We start from the raw sequence: 18,874 nt of genomic DNA, 5'->3' as shown, positions 1-18,874 counted from the left end.
CCGCAACTCAGAATTCGTTCGATTTCACCTCTCTGCCTACTTGACAAGGAATCCAAACGCTGAAACAGCACTGGAGAATTGTCGAGCTAGCATTTTGCAGACGATTACTTTCATAGATGTACTGCACGTTGTCAGGAACCTCCCAACAAATCCAAGTCTGGAATTTGTCTTCCCGTAGTACAGTTTTTATCTGCTCATCCATTCATATGACTTCTTAGTATTAGTTCTCAACACTGAAACGATGTGACGTGCTCCAGGTACTCTCCACATGTGCTGTAGTCGTGTAATGGCGATTCGTTCTTTTAGTTATCGACATTATTTTGCAGTTAAACCACGTTTAAACGGAGGTGTTAGTCATTACAATGTTGTCCTTAGGTTAGTTAGGTTTAAGTAGCTCTAAGTTCTAGGGGACTGATGGCCACAGATGTTAAGTCCCATAGTGCTCAGAGCCATTTGAGCCATTTGGACTGAAGCTTTAGCCGGCAGGGAAGAGGCACATCATTACTCCAGGCTCGACCATTGTCTGGTCACGTCACTCGTCACTGGAAGCCAATAAGATCACTGTGTGCTCTTGCCAGCTGGGACAATAAATGTGAAACACCTTCTTTTGTCCAAACGTGAGCGAATTCTGACACGTAAAAGTGATATTCTGCAGCCTTGTACAAAATTGGTACTGTTTTGCAGCTTACTGACAACGCCTGTTCTCCGTCTGTTGTGACAGGTGGCGCTGAGCTTCAACGGCATGGTGGGCGGAGTGACGCTCGGCATGTTCTCGCTGGGGATGTTCTTCCCGTGGGCCAACAACAAGGTAAAGACCCCCTGAGACCATTTATCTAGTTTTTATTAAAAATGAAACTCCTCCAGCTGTACTTTTCATACTTATTTGGCTACTAGTTTCGACGTTGCGTCAACGCCATCTTCAGGCCCTATATAACACACCATACATAAAACAAGCAATGTGAGGCATCAGTAGTCTGTGAACTATTGTACAAAATAAATATACAGTATTATAAACATTTCATTCATTTTCATTAAGATGCAATTTACCTTGACATTAGCAATTTATATGGTACAAACAAGTACAAATAAGGTTATATATACACGGTTATTTCCATTACAGATCAATACCAGACATTTGAATGAAATGGGGGTATATGTAAGACTAGGTGACAAACCATTACTCTTAGAGGTAATAATATAGGCATGAAACGTTACTAAAATTGTGTTAAAAGCGAATAAATAAACCCTTCTTTGTGTGCACAATTTAACTAACAGGAAGGAAAATATGCATTGCCAATCAGACTATGTAAGGTATGATTCCATTGTTTATAAATAGCAAAGGGTGGGAAACGTGGAAAGGAGAAACGTTTGCATAACACTGTATCGTCATCACTATAAAGTAACAAAGTGAAATAGGTTACTTAAACATCATCATTCATAACGATACGAAACAAAAGAGAGGAGGAACTGGAAGAACGATATGGAACCAAAATGTACCATTTCAATTTTGGTGGCATGTTAGCTTACATTTATCTTGACATGCGGAACAATCGGGTGTTGGAGGATCTTGTCCAGTATTTATGCCCAGAGGGCGCTGGGTGCTCTCTTTGCCGTCCGCGCCCGCCTGGCGCTGCTTGTAATGTGTTGTCTCTTCCCCGGTGTTCCCTTGGACCTCCGCGTCCACGAGTACAATAGGGCCAGCAATGCAGCCAGGAAACCTAACTGTGTCAACGAAGGCTGTAACTGGCACCCCCCCCCCTGGCAGCGCCCCCCCTCTCCGCTCCGGACATGGCAAATAACACAGCAAATAATGCCACCCTACACAGAACACCAACCACCTCATACATCGTCAGTACTTGTAATCCCACCCCTCCCTCCCCTCTCCTAAGTCCGCTCCTGCTTGCTAACGCCACCAACAACCTTTCCACATACATTGCTTCCCTGAACAAAAGCAAGCAGACGTCCCGTCAGCCGATCGCAATCCTCCCCAAACCCACCACCTCGACCCAGCCCTCAACCAGATCCAAATACTTAAAATCCCCCACACACAAGTCCACCTCATCCAAGCAGCGACGTGCAAGGAAGGACTGCAAGGAGAGGCACACAAAGAGCAAGAAGCACTCCACCACCCCTGCTCCAACCACTCCCTCACCCTCTGAGGAACCTGCGCCCCCGACAGCACCTGTTGTCGCTCTGGGAGGGGGCCAGGAACCAACTGACCTGGAAGGGAACCGCGTAACCGGACAGGACTCGGACGGTTTCGTGCTGGCGAAAAAGACCTTTCGCCAGCCGAGGCTACCGGCGGCCTGGGGAGTGGAACCCACCCCGAACAGATTTCAGGCGGTGGCTGATGAACCGGAGACAACACACGACACAACAGACACACAAAAACACGCCATCCACCACCTCCCCCCGATTGTCGCAGAGTTTCCTCAAAACTACGAGGAGCTGTTCGAGTTGCTCAAGACAGAAATCGGGGGAGGCAGTTTCCAGGCAAAACCCACCGGTGGAGACAAAAGTCACAGTACACACACTCGAACACTACAACACAGTCAAGACACTATTCAACACAAAAAACATACCTCACTACACATTCTCCACAACAAAGACACGAAACAGAAACATAGTTATTAGAGACCTTCCAAGACGACTGTCCCCCCAGGCAATCAAAACAGACTTGACTGCCCAGGGGTACGTTGTCATGGTGGTCCAGCAAATGGGCAGCATAGACAGCAAGTGGCCGCTGTACCAGGTAACACTCCCTGACATACCTCAAAACAAGAGGGGGATTAAGATGGTCCTGGCTGTGCCTGTCACCACGGAGCCGCTGCGACGTAAAAACAAGACGGTGCAGTGCTTCAGGTGTCAAGGCCTGAACCACATCGCTGCACACTGCATGCCAGTGAGATGCAGGAAGTGCGCCAAGGCCCATGACACTAGGACATGCACACTAAAACACACGGACCCACAAATAAGGTGCGCGCTATGTGGCAAAAACCACACAACGGGTTACCAAGGTTGTGATGTCCACAAAAGACACTCACAGCAGGCAAAGGGCGCAAAGGCCGCCCCCACGCACGTAAACAAAACACGACAAACCCAACCAGTCACACAAGAAAACAAAATACAACAACACACACAGACAAGGCCTGGGTAAAACCAAGACCGGACACACCCAGGGCAACATACGCAGAAGTGGTTTCTCCTCCGAGAAACCATGAAAACATGGCCTTGTCACCACAACACCAATCACAGTCACAAGAACAACACCGGGAAACACACAACAACAACGACCAGGTCCACCAAGACAGAGGAAGCTCTAGGGAACCCCATACACAGTCCCCCCCCCCACGGATCAGTTGTTAGGCGTTATGGTGCAGACGATGAACCTTGTCATAGAAATGATGAAGGAATTCCGGGAAGCTCAGAAGCAGAACACACAGATCCTCGTTGCCCTTCGGGCAGCAGTCCAGCAGTCGCTGCCCTCTGCGACTTCCTCAGTAGTTTCAAAACCCCATAGACGACCAAACATCCAAGGCCTGACAATGTGCGTCTTTAACGCAGACGGCATTGTTAATCAAGAGGTCGAGTTCATAGAACTCATGTAGGAGTTCTCCATCGACATATGCATGATGGGGGAAACCCACCTAAAACCGGGAATAAAAGCGACAGTTCCCAACTACGTTAGCTACCGCAAAGACAGGCCAACCAAAGGCGGAGGAGTGGCCATATACATAAAAAGAGGGATCCCCCACCACCAGGTATTCTTACCAGCTACCAACAAAATCGAAGCAGTGGTGGTGGAAGTAGCCACTGCCACTGGACCCCTAACAATCGTTGCAATCTACCGACCCCCACAAGATCAGATAGATGAGGGAGATATAGCTACTCTAGGGCAAATTGAAGGCAAACTCATAATAGGGGGCGACTTCAATGCCAAACATCCTGATTGGAATTCTAGAGTAACCTCCAGAGCAGGCGCCAGATTGCAACAACTAGCGCTTAACCACCATTTCGAAACATGGGGTCCAGTCGAGCCCACACATTTTCCAAAAAATGGAGGCAGGCCCGACCTGTTGGACATAGCTCTCACCAGGAGGATTACGGGGTTTGTGACCGCGAGGACAATCAGCAGAATGTCCTCCGACCAAAACCCAGTGATTCTAGAGGTCGACGTGGGAGAATGGGTAGCACCCCCACGGTACCAGACGTCTTACAAACGCACAAACTGGGAGCGATACCGAGAAACTGTCGCCTCTTATATCGCTCGCGTTCCGCCACCTATTGCCGAAACAGTAGAGCAAGCGCTAGAAGACCTAGCAGGTACCATCCTGCAGGCAGCAGAAGAGGCCACCCCTCCACAAAGGGATGGCCCGCCGCCGCAAATACAGCTCCCGGAACACTTGCTAGCTCAAATTCGACATAAGAACAGAGTGGCAAAAGAGTGGAAGATCACCAGAAACCAGGCCACAAGGAGGCTGCTCAATCGTCTACAGAGAGAGTTGAAGGTGGTGCTCAATGAGCACAGAAACCAGCAATGGCAAAACTGCCTCACAGCCCTCAAAGTAGACGATCACACACTTTGGCAAGCAACCAAACAATTCACAAAAAGACGCGCTAGGATGCCGCCACTGCACGGCGAGCGGGGTCTGGCCTACAGCCATGCTGAAAAGGCCAATGCCCTCGCCGACACTTTCGAGAAGCAGTTCCAAGCGGCAGAACCCCAGGATGATGAGCATGAAAGAGTGGTACGTCGTCAACTGGCTGTCTTCCTCAATGCTGAGGAGGACCCAGAGGACGAACCCACAGTTTTTGCCCCTGAAGGCGTGGCAAAAGTAATTAGGTCTCTCCCCTCCAAAAAGGCGCCAGGACATGACAGTGTCACCAACCAGTTGGTCAAAAACCTCCAACCCACGGCGATCGAACACCTCGCGAACGTCTTCAACGAGATTACTCGTACCCATTAGTTCCCAGCTTGCTGGAAACACGCGGAAGTGGTCGTGATACACAAACCAGGGAAAGACTCTCTATTCCCGCAGCACTACAGGCCGATTAGCCTCTTGCCAACTCTCAGCAAGATCTATGAGCGCCTCCTGCTAAGACCCATACAGGAACATATTACCAGAGAGCAACTTCTGCCGGATTTCCAATTCGGATTCCGGCAGAACCACTCTGCCCCACAACAGATCATGAGAGTGGTTGAAGCAGCCACAGAGGGCTTCAACCACAGAGGCTACTGTGGGGTAGTGCTACTAGACGTAGCCAAAGCCTTTGACTCAGTATGGCATAAAGGGCTACTCTACAAGTTGTACACACAAGAGTTCCCAGGGAGCATAGTTAAGCAGATCAAAAGCTCTCCCGAACAGAACTTTCTCTGTCAAAGTAGAAACAGCCACCTCCACCCAGGCGTATTCGTGCTGGGGTGCCACAGGGATCGGTCCTGGGGCCCGTTTTGTACAGTCTGTACATTGCGGACACACCAACGGCCCCCCTGGTGCACACCGCTCAGTACGCTGACGATACAGCCTTCTACACAAGAAACGCGAACAAGGACCTGGTCATCCGTAGGCTTCAAAGGGTTTTAGATGACACAGAAACTTGGGCCCGTTGCTGGCGAATCACCATCAACTCCGAAAAGACGCAGGCTATGCTGATTATCCGTAGGCTCGGAAGGCGCGAACCTCCTCAACGCCCCCCCCCCCCCTTCCACCTTCACCTAAACGGAACCTAACTCCCCTGGCGCAGAACCGCCAAGTATCTTGGCGTAACCTTGGACTCTCGTCTTACGTGGAAACCCCACATAGACGAGGTCCATAGGAAGGTCTGCGCCAGAATGTCCATCCTGTACCCAATCCTCAACTCATCCAGCTCCCTTCCCTGCTCAGTAGGAGTGAACGTATACCAGGCCACGATCCGACCAGTCATGGAATACGCGTGTCCTGTCTGGGGATACGCAGCGAAGCAGCACCTGGACAAACTCCAGAGGCTGCAGAACCGCGCCCTCAGGAGGGTACTGCGTTTACCTCTTGGATTCCCCATTGACGATTTGCATGCCGCTGCTGAAATGCCACTCCTGAGAGAGCGTTTTCAAGACCTGGCAAGGGCCTTCTATGAAGGTTCTTCCAGGTCGTGAAATGCCCTCATCCACTCCCTAGGTCGGTATGACATGTCCCGCGATAAACACAATCGCCCCATGACGATCTTTGACGACTAAGTCGAAGAGAAAATCCCAATATCCATTCCCAAATCCTGCTCCTACCCAAATTACTACAATTATCTCGCCAAACCTCAGGCAAGTACCAGACACACACAGAACAATCATCACATTTCACAGACACCAAAAAGTACAGAAATAATCACACAGGGGAGTAAAAGCCGAAAGGCTACAAACTCCCCCTCACACTTCCCCAAAGAGGGGAAAGCAATAGATGAGCGCAGCCAGTCCAATACGGCAGTCTCAGGTAGCACCTGAAGAAGGCAACGAGTTACGTAGCCGAAATATTGTGCCAGAGCGACACAAACATCCGGTAGTTGACCCGATTGTTCGGCATGTCAAGATCTCGCCGGGAAAGCGTGAAGAGTTACATTTATCTTGTTGGAATGAGTAGATACATGAATTGACTCATGTGTATTTATTGTACACCATTGACTACCTTTTAATATATTAACTGGGTTCCACACCACTTTTCCATGTCGAGAACATTATCCGGCTGTGCTCACAGAACTTACTTGAAGCTCAAATAGTGACTAATACTTTAGTTGTAGCGCCCAAAGTATAATTTAGACACGCGGTTTAGTTCAGCGCAAAACTTTGGTACAGTGATTTTTTTAACCGTATTCGATGTTCCACTATGTCTATGTAGGTCTTTAATCTTCAACAGTTCCACATTTCTGATTGCCATATAGTGTTTGACCATGGTCCATAAAATACTATATCCACAATAATAACCACAATGGTTTAAAAATTTAGAACACTGCGAGGATTGGTCACAATATCTTTGGAAGAACGTTATTCCCGGTACAGCTAGGAATATATCTCCTCACGAAGACAGAAACTGCGACCCTGCTCACCTATGCACATCAGCTACACATATGACCTGATTGTGGCATTGTTCAACTACTGGAACTCTGCGAGACCTCTGTATTTGGAGCTGGTGTTCACTGCGGTATGAGTAATGGCGAAAAATTCTCAACAATGTGTTTTACCGGAATTTGTGCCACTCTTAGCCCATCTGTCAACGTCTGAGGGGTGTCTCAAAGTGTAGTTCAGTGACCCGGGATGGGCGCCAAACAATGGGATTGTGGCCGTTCAAGTGTATCTACATCCTTTCCGAGTAGACTGTATCCATTTCGCTTCAAGAACCACGGGTTAGTCTGGCATCTGCGTTGTGGCTACACACACGGTATGGTTATCCGTATCGCTGAGGCACGCAAGCCTCCACACTTAGCCGGCCGCGGTGGTCTAGCGGTTCTAGGCGCTCAAACCGGAACCGCGCGACTGCTACGGCCGCAGGTTCGAATCCTGCCTCGGGCATGGATGTGTGTGATGTCCTTAGGTTAGTTATGTTTAAGTAGTTCTAAGTTCTAGGGGACTGATGACCACAGATGTTAAGTCCCATAGTGCTCAGAGCCTCCACACTTCGACAAGGTGCGTTATTCGTGGAGAGGAAACGGTCTGTTAAGCTGTAAGAAAGAAAATGTATGGCTCTGAAACTCGAATTTGTACCACATACCTTGCGAATGTAGCCTGTCGTATTTTGGAAAGACAACAAGAACTGTTTAACGACAGTTACACCCTTCTCGAACGGCTGACTAAATCAGCTGTTTGAAAAAAGAGTCGTATTTCAGAACAACGAAGAAGTACTGATGAAATAAACATTCATCCAGTACCAATTTTGATCAACGAATCCTCATCACGTGGCATAAAATTAGTTACAGAGACTGCGCGGGACCGTTCTTACCGTGGCATCAAAAATAAAATAACGAAGGATTATTTCATCAGTGGTTCTGAAGTATGAGTTTTCCAAATGATTTACAGTTGTGGAGCTTTAATCAGCTTTCGCCCCCCCCCCCCCCCAAGATCATGAAATAAAATACTAAGATTCCAACTTCGTGATGCAGGCACCAAACTGCTGGGTCAATGTAATCAAGGGAGGCAATGAATGTTAGACAGGGGGATAATTTAATTGATACCAGACAACATATTAATGCCAAGAATATACTCAGGCGACTCATACCACTTTCACACTGAAAGACAAAACAGGTTTGAGGTTTCACAACAAATGGCACTGGGTACACTTACTACTGGTCGGTAGCCTTCATATGTCCTATGTTTCTCCAGACTGATACTGAATTGATACGTCTGCCTGTCTGACAGGGCAGAATGTAAGTTCGGATTGAGAAGATTTTTATTGGGACGGGGGGGGGGGGGGTGGAGCAGGGTGCGGGAGCATCACTGATACTCTTGATCAAAGCTCTCTCCCTACTCGTAGATAGTCGCATATTAAGCCCTTTTTGTTGAGGGACATTTTCTTTACTTGTAACTTATTACAGTTCGGCACAGGCTTTCTGTTAGTTTTGGATTTCTGTTGAATGTTTTACTGTTTAATGGCCCCAACAAAAAGTCACTATAATGGTGCGCAACGTATCCTGTCCACAGTTTGGTTGGTGTCCAAGCTGCGAGCAGTGGAAGATTTGTTCTACTGCTAATGATGACAGCCAGGAGCGATGTATAAAATAAAAATGTCGTGTGACTAGGGCCTCCCGTCGGGTAGACCGTTCGCCAGGTGCAACTCTTTCGATTTGACGCCACTTCGGCGACTTGCGCCTCGATGGGGATGAAATGATGATGGTTAGGACAACACAACACCCAGTCCCTGAGCGGAGAAAACCTCCGATCCAGCCGGGAATCGAACCCGGGCCCTTAGGATTCACATTCTGTCGCGCTGACCACTCAGCTACCTGGGGCGGACGGCGTTATATAAATACCGTGTAAAGAGAAATGGCAACATGAATTTTGCTGCCTGCTGCAGACGCAGATTTATGGGAGGGTGTGAGTGAGCGTTTCGCTGCATGTTGTGGTGGCCGTCCTCAGGGCGCGCTGCTCGGGGCGCTGACGGCGAGCGCGCTGGTCGCCTGGATCGGCGTGGGGGCGCAGGTGTCTGGCGCCAACCAGGCGGGCGACGCCACCAAGTTCACCTCGGCCGACCTCTGCCCCGCCTGCAACCTCACCGGCGACGCGGCGCTCGACTTCACCACCGCCTCCAGTATCACCACCGCCGCCAGCACGATGTCGCCCACAGCGCCAGAAGAGCCGTAAGTGAAACTGCATGCTGAACAGCGGCATACCCACGCCTCGAATACAGCGTGTCCATACTATTTCCCTATCATTTCAAAACTATTAGAGGCAGAGAGCGTCGTGATTTCTTGAAAAAGTTTAGCAACTCTCAATGCGTTTTTTTTCTGTTCTGCCACACTTTCAATATGTGCCTCCCCTCCCCCGCCCCTCTCTCTCTCTCTTTTCGTTCTACATGTCTAAAGGAACAGATGGTGTAAAAAAACATTACAGTCTCGTACATGGACGAAGCGATAAAAGTAACATCGAAAACGCAGTTTTTAATTTTTTTATTTATTTATATCATGCTCCAATACATTGCTCCATTACATATTTGCAATACTACATGTATGTATTGTGTGTTTGTGTGTGTGTGTGTGTGTGTGTGTGTGTGTGTGTGTGTGTGTGTGTGTGTAGTGGTGTGTAATGATGATCATCATGATGACATCAGTGATAGTAGTGGCAGTGATGGTGGTGGTGGTGGTGGTGGTGGTGATAAGAGGAGGGAGAAGGTGAAATCTGGTGCCAGCACATAGCCTACTCCTCAAGAATAGCACCAAGGGGGCCACCAAGCTTAACATCCCCATCCGACAGATGAAGCACCATCAACACTGTCACATGTATTCACTTCATGAGACAATGTGGACGTGTTTGGTATTTAAACCAGGACATTGGCGCAAAGTCTGATGATCATGAACTTTACGCCATCACCTTTCCTCACATTGCCGGCCAGATACTGGCAGTGAAAGTTTTTCCAGCGCCAGGATTCGAACCTGCTGAACCCCAGGCGGAGTATCACCACTCAAGCGTGCGTTAACGTCTTCGGCAAGGAAGACGAGTGTTAAACACGTAGTCTCATTCTCCCTATTGCTGGAATACAGTGTAATGTTGCAAGCATTAAGGGATGTAGGCTGTATGGCATATGGAAGTCTGGATCGGTCTGAGGAGCATGCAAGGAGAGCCGAAGTGGTCGAGGCATCCACATATGGTAAGCGGGAAATACAGGTTCGAGTCCGACTGCGGCATAAATTTTCATGTGTCACGAACAAGTAATAGGGCTATATCTATACCTAATGAAGTTGATGTCAAAGTATTTGAGGTAAGCGAATTAATACTGTAATGCCCTCCATTTGTTGCTCACATAATGGCCACCAAAAAGTTTCTATTCAAAGGCCGTACAGTACAGAATCGGTATGCCAATCAGGTAAAACTGCCATGAGGACTGATGCAATCACCCCACTGACCCACCAGGTTGAAGATAACCATTTGATGAAACACCGTATCCTGCTGCATGAAGAAGTCTGTAACTGCTAGCTGCACATCCTTTTCCGATTTGAACTGTCGATCCTGCAAGACCTTCTTTAAGGTACTGAAGGCGTGATAATTGCATGGGAAGAGACCAAGACTATGGGCACCGGTTCGAGTGTTCCCATTTTAGTTTGCATAGCTTGACCATTATGACATTTGCAGTATGGGGACCTGTGTTATCATGAAGCAGTAGCACTGCTTGTCGGAGTTTTCCCGGACGTTTCGCCTAGATTGCAAGTATGTTTCACTCTCTACATACAGGTGTTCATCGGCAGCCAAGAAAAGAATAACAGCAAGTTGGTCCAGTTCGGACGCATCTGGTAATAATATAGCCACAGTTCACATTTCCGTATTTACCACACACACAAACACACACACACACACAAATCGGAAATATGCGAATGCCACAGTTTCCTTATCTGCATGTCACTGCTTTTACAACCGCATCGGACTCGCGCTACACTGCATATACGCTGCAGCAGTTCCCTCAACAGAAACATTTTGATCGCCCATCATAGAAAATCAAGGCGATGTTCGAGTTCTGCCAGTGAACTGGTCAGCATTGCTTCACTGATTCGTGGACAAAGAGTGGCAATATCACTGACAGGTGCTGTGTGGACGTGATCCTTGTCGTAACGTCACAAAAAGATGTCTAATGGTGTGACATCAGGAGAGAGCGCGGGCCATGCGATGGGACCCAGCCACTTCTCAGGAAATGTGTCACTCAGCACATCCTGCACGCTCATTCTCCAATGTAGTGGAGCAATGTCATGCTGGAAGATGATGCACGGCTGCAGTTCTTCGATCTGTGGTAGCAGGAACTGTGCAAACGTATTCAGGTAAATATTTCCCGTTATTTCTCTGCGAAGAAAAATAGGTCTGTCACCACATCGTGCACTGGGCCACAGCAAACATCAGGCTTGCGACGGCCTCACCACAGTGGTAACACTGGTTTACATCAAATCGCCGAAGTTAAGCGCTATCGGGTCTGGCTAGCACTTGGGTGGGTCACTGTCCGGGCTTGCTGAGCGCTATTGCAAGCGGTGAGCAGTCCTCTCAAGGCCAATGGAGGAGCTACTTGACTGAGAAGTAGCGACTCTGGTCACGGAAACTGACAACGGTCGGGAGAGCAGTGTGCCGAACACATGCTCTTCGATATCCGTACCCAATGACGTGTAAAGACAGAGGATTACACGGTGGTCGGTAGGTACCGTTGGGCCTTACGAGGCCTGTTCGTACGGAGAGAGAGAGCTTAGTCTTCAGAGCTGTGTCTGAGATACTGCGTTGACGATCAACAGCCGTATTCAACTAGGAACGAACTCCCAAACTGCGATTATGGTTCTACATCAGCTGTCGAATATTTCAGAACAAGTTAAAGTTTGTGCTGCGCTCGATTCTCGGTCCAGCATAAAGTTTCATTTGTTCCGAAATATTCTAGTGCTGATGCAGAACCACAGTCGCAATTTGCAAGTTCATTCTTAATAGTGCCAAAGTTTATCATAGACCTGTTCCCATGTATTCTGTGGGTTTTCAGTGCCCCAAATCCTAAAACTGTGGCAATTCACATGTCCAGAAATATGGAACGCTGCTTAATATGAAGACAGGCACTTTTTCAGGCAATCATTGTCAGCATCTATGGAGGCCAACGTGGAATACACGAATGCATACCATAGAGTACGATCGTTTGGCTGCAATGCTTGGAATATTTGCACTTTGTGCGCAGAAATGCGTAACCGCTTGCGTAACACTTTGTCGATCCTGCTTCGAGTAATTTGCGTGATGCACAACGAACTGACTTCTGAGTGCTGCGCAGAAAAGCAGCTTGCACTCTGTTAACACGTGCTTGAGACACAGTGGACTTCCGCTACGAAGAAGGTCTTTGATATTGTCTGTCTCTTTAAAGTTTAGAACCACCTCATTATGGTTGCTTTTGCCGGTGTTGTCCTCCGGTACTGGTGTCGGTAATTCCGTTGTGACGTTGTCGCAGATTTGGAATCCACAAATATCAGATGACACATTGAGCCTTCTCCTTGTCCGTGGCTATTCTGGTACATTCCAAGTCAAATCTGCAATAAAAGTTAAAGAAAAAAACTTTGAGAGCTGCTAAACGTTGTACAATAAACCGTGAGTCTCTGTCTCTAATAGTTTCCAAGCTATTTTTTTTTCCTTTGAGTGACAGTGGTCCTTTATTGACACCCTGTGCTGTTTACAGCACTTTGACTTACGCTACAGCATATCAAAATACCCCCATACCCCCAATGTAATTGGGGATTCACGTTTTGTTACTTTTTCACATCCATAAACCTAACTGTTCTTTTTGTATATGTCTTGGTGCCCCCATTTGAAGTCTCAGTTTTTAGATTTAGTTACCTGCTCTGTATCAGAGGAAAGCGTTGTGTGTCTGCTACTCTGTTTAACCTCGACTTTTCTTTCCAAAGCTTAGCTGGGGACCCTAGTGCTCCCACTTCCGAAACTTTCAAGGCACCTCTAAGCCATAACATACACTGACACAAATTGTAAATGTAACGTATGTTAAAACTATTACAATCTTCTTGAGTCTCCATTTTTTTAGAGAAAATTATTATGGATCCGTAGCTGACAACAATATTTCAGGAGATAAATCTTCCATAATTATGGCTGACTTGTATCTTTGTTTATCCTGGCATAATCACTTTCGAGACTAATGCCTCTCTACCAAACGCTCATCAACATCATATTGTCTTACCAGATGTAAAGGGGCAACAACACTTGGAGGCAAAAATTACATCTGCTATGGCATGATGTTGAGCGTTTGATAACGAAGCTGCAGCCTCGAAACCAGTTATGACAGAGTAAGTAAAGGAGTCAACCGTAACAGGGTCTTCTCGTCCTAAAGAAAAATTTAAGCCTTTTGACTCAAAAGTTAAATTCAAAAATTTATTAAGAGACAGTTGATGAAGATTAATTATCTGAAACATATCATGCACTTAAACGTAAAAAAAATCAGGAAAGCGCAGACGACACCAACACTGTTAACACAGCGTCAATAGCTTTCAAACGGCCCACCCTCACCACAATTGTTTACTGAGATGTGTTGTTGTTACTGGCATTTTCTTGCTGCTGCTGCGAGGTTCTCCTGTGAGCGCCGTTAAGCACACAGGCCAAACTAGACGCTAAAGCAAAATACAAGTAGATTTTAAGCTGTTTCGACTATCCCAGAATACTTATCAGTTGCGGACCACGGCGTACTAGGATATTTAAGTCATTTCATAAGCGTTATGTAATCCAACAATGTGACGTGACCTTACTTGGAGCATCACGTGGGAATGTGGCTCAAAGACGAAAGTGCCACTGCATATATGTCAAAACTTTGTGCCTGCACCAGATCTGCGTAACAAATGGCTACATCTCCAAGAGTATCTAACAACAGATAGAACAAACTAAATCTTGACTTCGGAACTCCTAAGAAATTAATTGGCAACAATTGACAAACTGTAAGGCGTGAGTTCCACTGCAGCAGTCATTAACAGGGAATCCTCTTCGGTTCCGTGGCTATTCTGGTGCGGAGCGTATCCGATGACGTATGACGTAGGTGTGTAATGCTCAAGGAGCGCTTCTGTCCTTTTTGACTGAGACCATTACGTTTAGTCGATTGTAAACTGAAAGTATGTGCTTATCACAATGTTTTAAACAATACCATTGTTGCCAATGTGTTCGGTACCGCTTTGCAACTGATCTTGTTCACAAAACAGGGACTCTTGCACCATGATTGGAATGAAATCGTGTTGACTTATTGGACCAGTCTGACTACAGACCAGCTGGGGATTATTTGTGAAGAACCAAAGCCTCAACAGCGTCCTAGGCCAGTTCCGCCTAAAATCCCTGCATGAACTATTGACAAGTCTTTACGAATAATGGAACAATTCTCGCCTTCATGCTTCAAAAGGCAGTGGGCTGCACTCGTCTCGGGTTGAATGCTGCTATAGCAGCCTGGGCGCTCCCCAGACGTTACTAATTTTGTGGCAGCTGTGTTTGCGACAAACACCACTGGCTGTCGGGACATTCTTGGCCATACCGCACAGCGTTTTAGATGTGTTGCTGCAGAAAGGCATTGGAAATTTAGGTCAATAGTAATGAGGAAATCCTCTGCAGTCGGTGAAGAAAATGGTTCAAATGGCTCTAAGCACTATGGGACTTAACAGCTGAGGTCATCGGTCCCCTAGACTTAGAACTACTTAAACCTAACTAACCTAAGGACAACACACACACATCCATGCCCGAGGCAGGATTCGAACCTGCGACCATACCAGCGGCGCGGTTCCGGACTGAAGCGCCTAGAACCGCTCAGCCACAGCGACCGGCGCTGACTAGAAGAAGAGACAAGATGATAGGACATGTGTTAACATATCAGGGAACATGACACTAGAGGACAAAAATTGTAGACTGGAATATATCCTCTGGTCTACAGTGTCGCACTGTCAAGTAACGTGATAGTGAGGTGATGAATGCGCCGTTTCTCTTAGTTCTCAATATATAGATTAAAAATAAACATATTGTACACATTAATCGCTGTCCTGTTACAGCTGTCATTTAATAGATCGATACGGTTATAGTAAACACCGAGTATGAAGTCAAACGTGTTCGATGCTTTGTCTGTGAACAGCTGTGGCTGATCTATCATATACGAAGTAACCCAAGAAATATCGACACTTGACTTTGAAATTACCAGTGCTGTACAAAAACAGAACAGAAATGATCTGTTTCTCATAAGAAAACTATCAGCTAACATCCATGACCAAAGCCCCGACTTTGTCACTAAAGTTCACATTCCACTGAGCACACTCCCAAATATCCACTTGCAGCTCGCTACGGTCAGCTCAGTGATTCATATCATCAGTTTTCAGTCTAAGGTAACGGCGGCAACACCCGTTAGTAATAATTCAGTACCACCCAGGTACTTGCAACAAAGTCATCCCTCCGCTGTGGGGAAGGTTTTAAAGTCAAATTTATTATTTACCACACGTATTCTGTACCATATCCACAGACAGCAACAGTGTGAAAACCAGCACCGTTCCTAGCTTTAACACCTCATCGACTTCCGCTGCTGTGTTTGCCACCTGCGTCACCAATACAAGCTTGTAAGAGATGCTTGTGTTGTTCCTTGTCATGAAGCCATTTCCACCTAGTAAGCTTTGTTAATCACACTTTGGGAAGTAATTTATATGGCGAATGATGTATTAAACCATGCAGCTTGAGAAACTAACACATATAATTTACGTTAATTCCATAAGCAATCCAACTGAGTGTATCATTTGTAATCACCTAAACTTAATAGGATTTAGGGAGTAGGAACGTAAGTAGGCCTAAAATATAGGATAATTGTAATTAAACAGGCGTTGTTCCTAGTGCTGCAGCGCGGGCGTGTATATATCGCAGCACGCTGAAACATCGTATGTGTGTTCATTAATCGATGCACTCTAGGAGTGTGCTGAAAATAAAATAATAGTTCAATTTACTGCCAATAGGTGAAAATATGACGCTGTAAGCAGTCAGAATGTGAAATGTTTCTCGACTTGGCGTCAGTATAGTGATTGCCGCCGGCCGGAGTGGCCGTGCGGTTCTAGGCGCTACAGTCTGGAACCGAGCGATCCCCACGGTCGCAGGTTCGAATCCTGCCTCGGGCATGGATGCGTGTGATGTCCTTAGGTTAGTTAGGTTTAATTAGTTTTAAGTTCTAGGCGACTGATGACCTCAGAAGTTAAGTCGCATAGTGCTCAGAGCCATTTGAGCCAGTGATTGCCTCTTAGCGATGAGTGTTGATTTTTTTCGTGAAGTGTCTTTTGGTGTAAAGAATTAATAATGGTGAAGTGTCCCATACGAAATCCAAAGACTATTGAGACGGAAGACGGTGCACTGCTGGTACAGCTGTGTTATCAGAACCGCAGCAACACCAGCGTTACGTGCATTGCGGGAATATCGCCGGCAGAAACAGCTGCAAAGGGGTCCCATGTTAATAAAGAGGTAAAGAATATGATCAAGAAATTTGAAGAAGCAGGTGAATCAGGCAATGCAGCAGCGAGGGGCAAGTTTTTGATGAAGTTGATGAAGTTGTAGCCAGCCATGCAGCACATGTCTCACATTCTGCAGCCAGTGCCTGAGCTGTGTCACGGGAATTTTCTCCCCCCTGCTCAACAGTTCAAAAGATTTTACGGCATATTCTACACTGGTATCCCCACAAGCTTCAGAATGTCCACCAAATGAAGCCCCAAAATGGCTACAACGCCGAGAACGCCGCGACTTTGTCCTTCATTTTTTGCAATGCGTGGAAGTGGATGACATCTAGGCGCGCAGTCCGGAACCGCGCGACTGCTACGGTCGCAGGTTCGAATCCTGCCTCGGGCATGGATGTGTGTGATGTCCTTAGCTTAGTTAGGTTTAAGTAGTTCAAAGTCTAGGGGACTGATGACCTCAGATGTGAAGTCCCATAGTGCTCAGAGCCATTTGAACCATTTTTGAATTTGAATCATCAGCACCCATACAAAGTCCCAAGTTTTACTCAGTCCATTTTTTTACACAATCCAATCTAGCCACTGTCACGAATGATTATGATGATGATGATGATGATGATGATGATGATGATGAAACGATGAGGACCACACAAACACCCAGTTACCAGGCAGAGGAAATCCCAAACCCTGCCGAGAATCGAACCCGGGACCCCGAGATCCAAAGGCAGCAACGCTAGCCACTAGATCACGAGCTGCAGACAAGGAGTAGCGACAGCACATGTCGTTTGCCAGGTGAAAGATTTTCTTCGAGAAACCTGCGGTAATGATCGCATCATCTCTAAGCCATTTCATGGTGTGTCCCATTCCAGATCCTCTGACCTAAATAATATGTGATTTCTGAATGTGGGGATAACTGAAATATTGTGTCCATCAGGGAGATATCCGGATTCTTATTTATCTGATGGGTGGCATATGATGACATTTAGCTGTGATTACACCAGATACGCTGCCAAACTGTCAACCATGCCGTGTTACGGTTGTAGCGTATTACTGAGTCAGGAGACCATATTCAACACATGCTGTAAATTGTGACCATATATGGCAGAACCGTCATTATCATGCGTTTGGTCAATCCACCCCTTTTCCTGCACTCGCACTAAATTCTGACTGTTTACAGCACCATATTTTAACCTGGTGGTAGACAGTGCAAAATACCTACGATTTTTCAGCGCCCTGCGATGTATACAGCCAGCGCTACAGCACTCGGAACACCGTCAATTTGATTATAACCACCCTGTATATCGTAGTTAATCCTATTTCCATGCAGTTGTCAAGCTGATGCCTTGGCCAAATTGATTTTAGTTACCATTTATGAAGTTTCGTATTAATTTAGCTCTGATGTGCTTCAACCAAAATAGTTACATCTGCCCATGACGCATCAAAGGTAATAAAAAACAAAAATGTTTTCATGTGATTGCTGAGAATCTCAGGGTTGCTTTCCTGGTTGTTACTTTTACTTTGAGACAAACAGAGCATAGGCACGCATCATTTTACTTGACTATGTTAGCGCATTTCATTACCAAGTGGCGAGTGGCCAATGTGGCCACACTGAGGACTCGTAGCTTTTACTCTCTGCCTAAGAGACGACAGGCAGCGGTTATCATATGCGTGGCTGCATCCCGGCGGAAAAGAAGCAGCCGTTTAATAGCAACAGGTACGGTGTCACCATTTACGCCCACAACCAAATTGTTGAGCGACTTTTCTGCATAAATTGTTGTGTGTCACAAAGGACGTAGCAGTCAAGTGTCTCACAATACAAGTTTATCAGAACCTCTCTCTCCCCTGGAATTCTGCAGAATTCGCTGTGGACATTTCATTGCATTTATTTGTTCCGCGAGTCGAATTTTTTGTAAACAACTATCTTGTAAGAGGGACAACCACAGCCGTAAGTAGACATCTTGAATACTAACCGCTTGTCTGCTCTTGAAAATAATTTATTTAATGACCGGCTTCTTAGCTAAGTCCTTAGCCGGGCACTCTCTCGCCTGTATCTCCACGCATCGCGGTCCGCTGCATTTATGGCACTTTTGATGGACTGTGACCCTCCATCTAATAATTAACCGATTATGTTAGGCCTACTGTCGTCCTTTACGGATTTATGTTTTTAAAAAATTTCTTAGGCAAGCTTGAGGAATCGTGGAGCCATGCCTTCTACTTGCTTGAGGAATCGTGGAGCCATGCCTTC

General features: G+C 46.6%; 1 protein-coding gene across 1 annotated transcript in view; it reads left to right on the top strand.

Annotated features, from left to right (window-relative positions):
• Window positions 1–18,874, top strand: part of LOC124776486 (sodium-coupled monocarboxylate transporter 1-like) — a 118,594-nt gene that overhangs the window by 74,775 nt on the left and 24,945 nt on the right. Inside the window, exons 12-13 of the mRNA XM_047251502.1 lie at window positions 722–808; window positions 9,095–9,315. Coding sequence (XP_047107458.1) covers window positions 722–808; window positions 9,095–9,315 — 308 coding nt within the window. The remainder of the gene's footprint in view (window positions 1–721; window positions 809–9,094; window positions 9,316–18,874) is intronic.

The sequence above is a fragment of the Schistocerca piceifrons genome, chromosome 2 (genome assembly GCF_021461385.2).
Source record: "Schistocerca piceifrons isolate TAMUIC-IGC-003096 chromosome 2, iqSchPice1.1, whole genome shotgun sequence".
NCBI classification, from domain to species: domain Eukaryota; kingdom Metazoa; phylum Arthropoda; class Insecta; order Orthoptera; family Acrididae; genus Schistocerca; species Schistocerca piceifrons.
The sequence above is the reverse complement of the archived record's forward strand: the minus strand, read 5'-3'. Positions and strand labels throughout refer to the sequence as shown.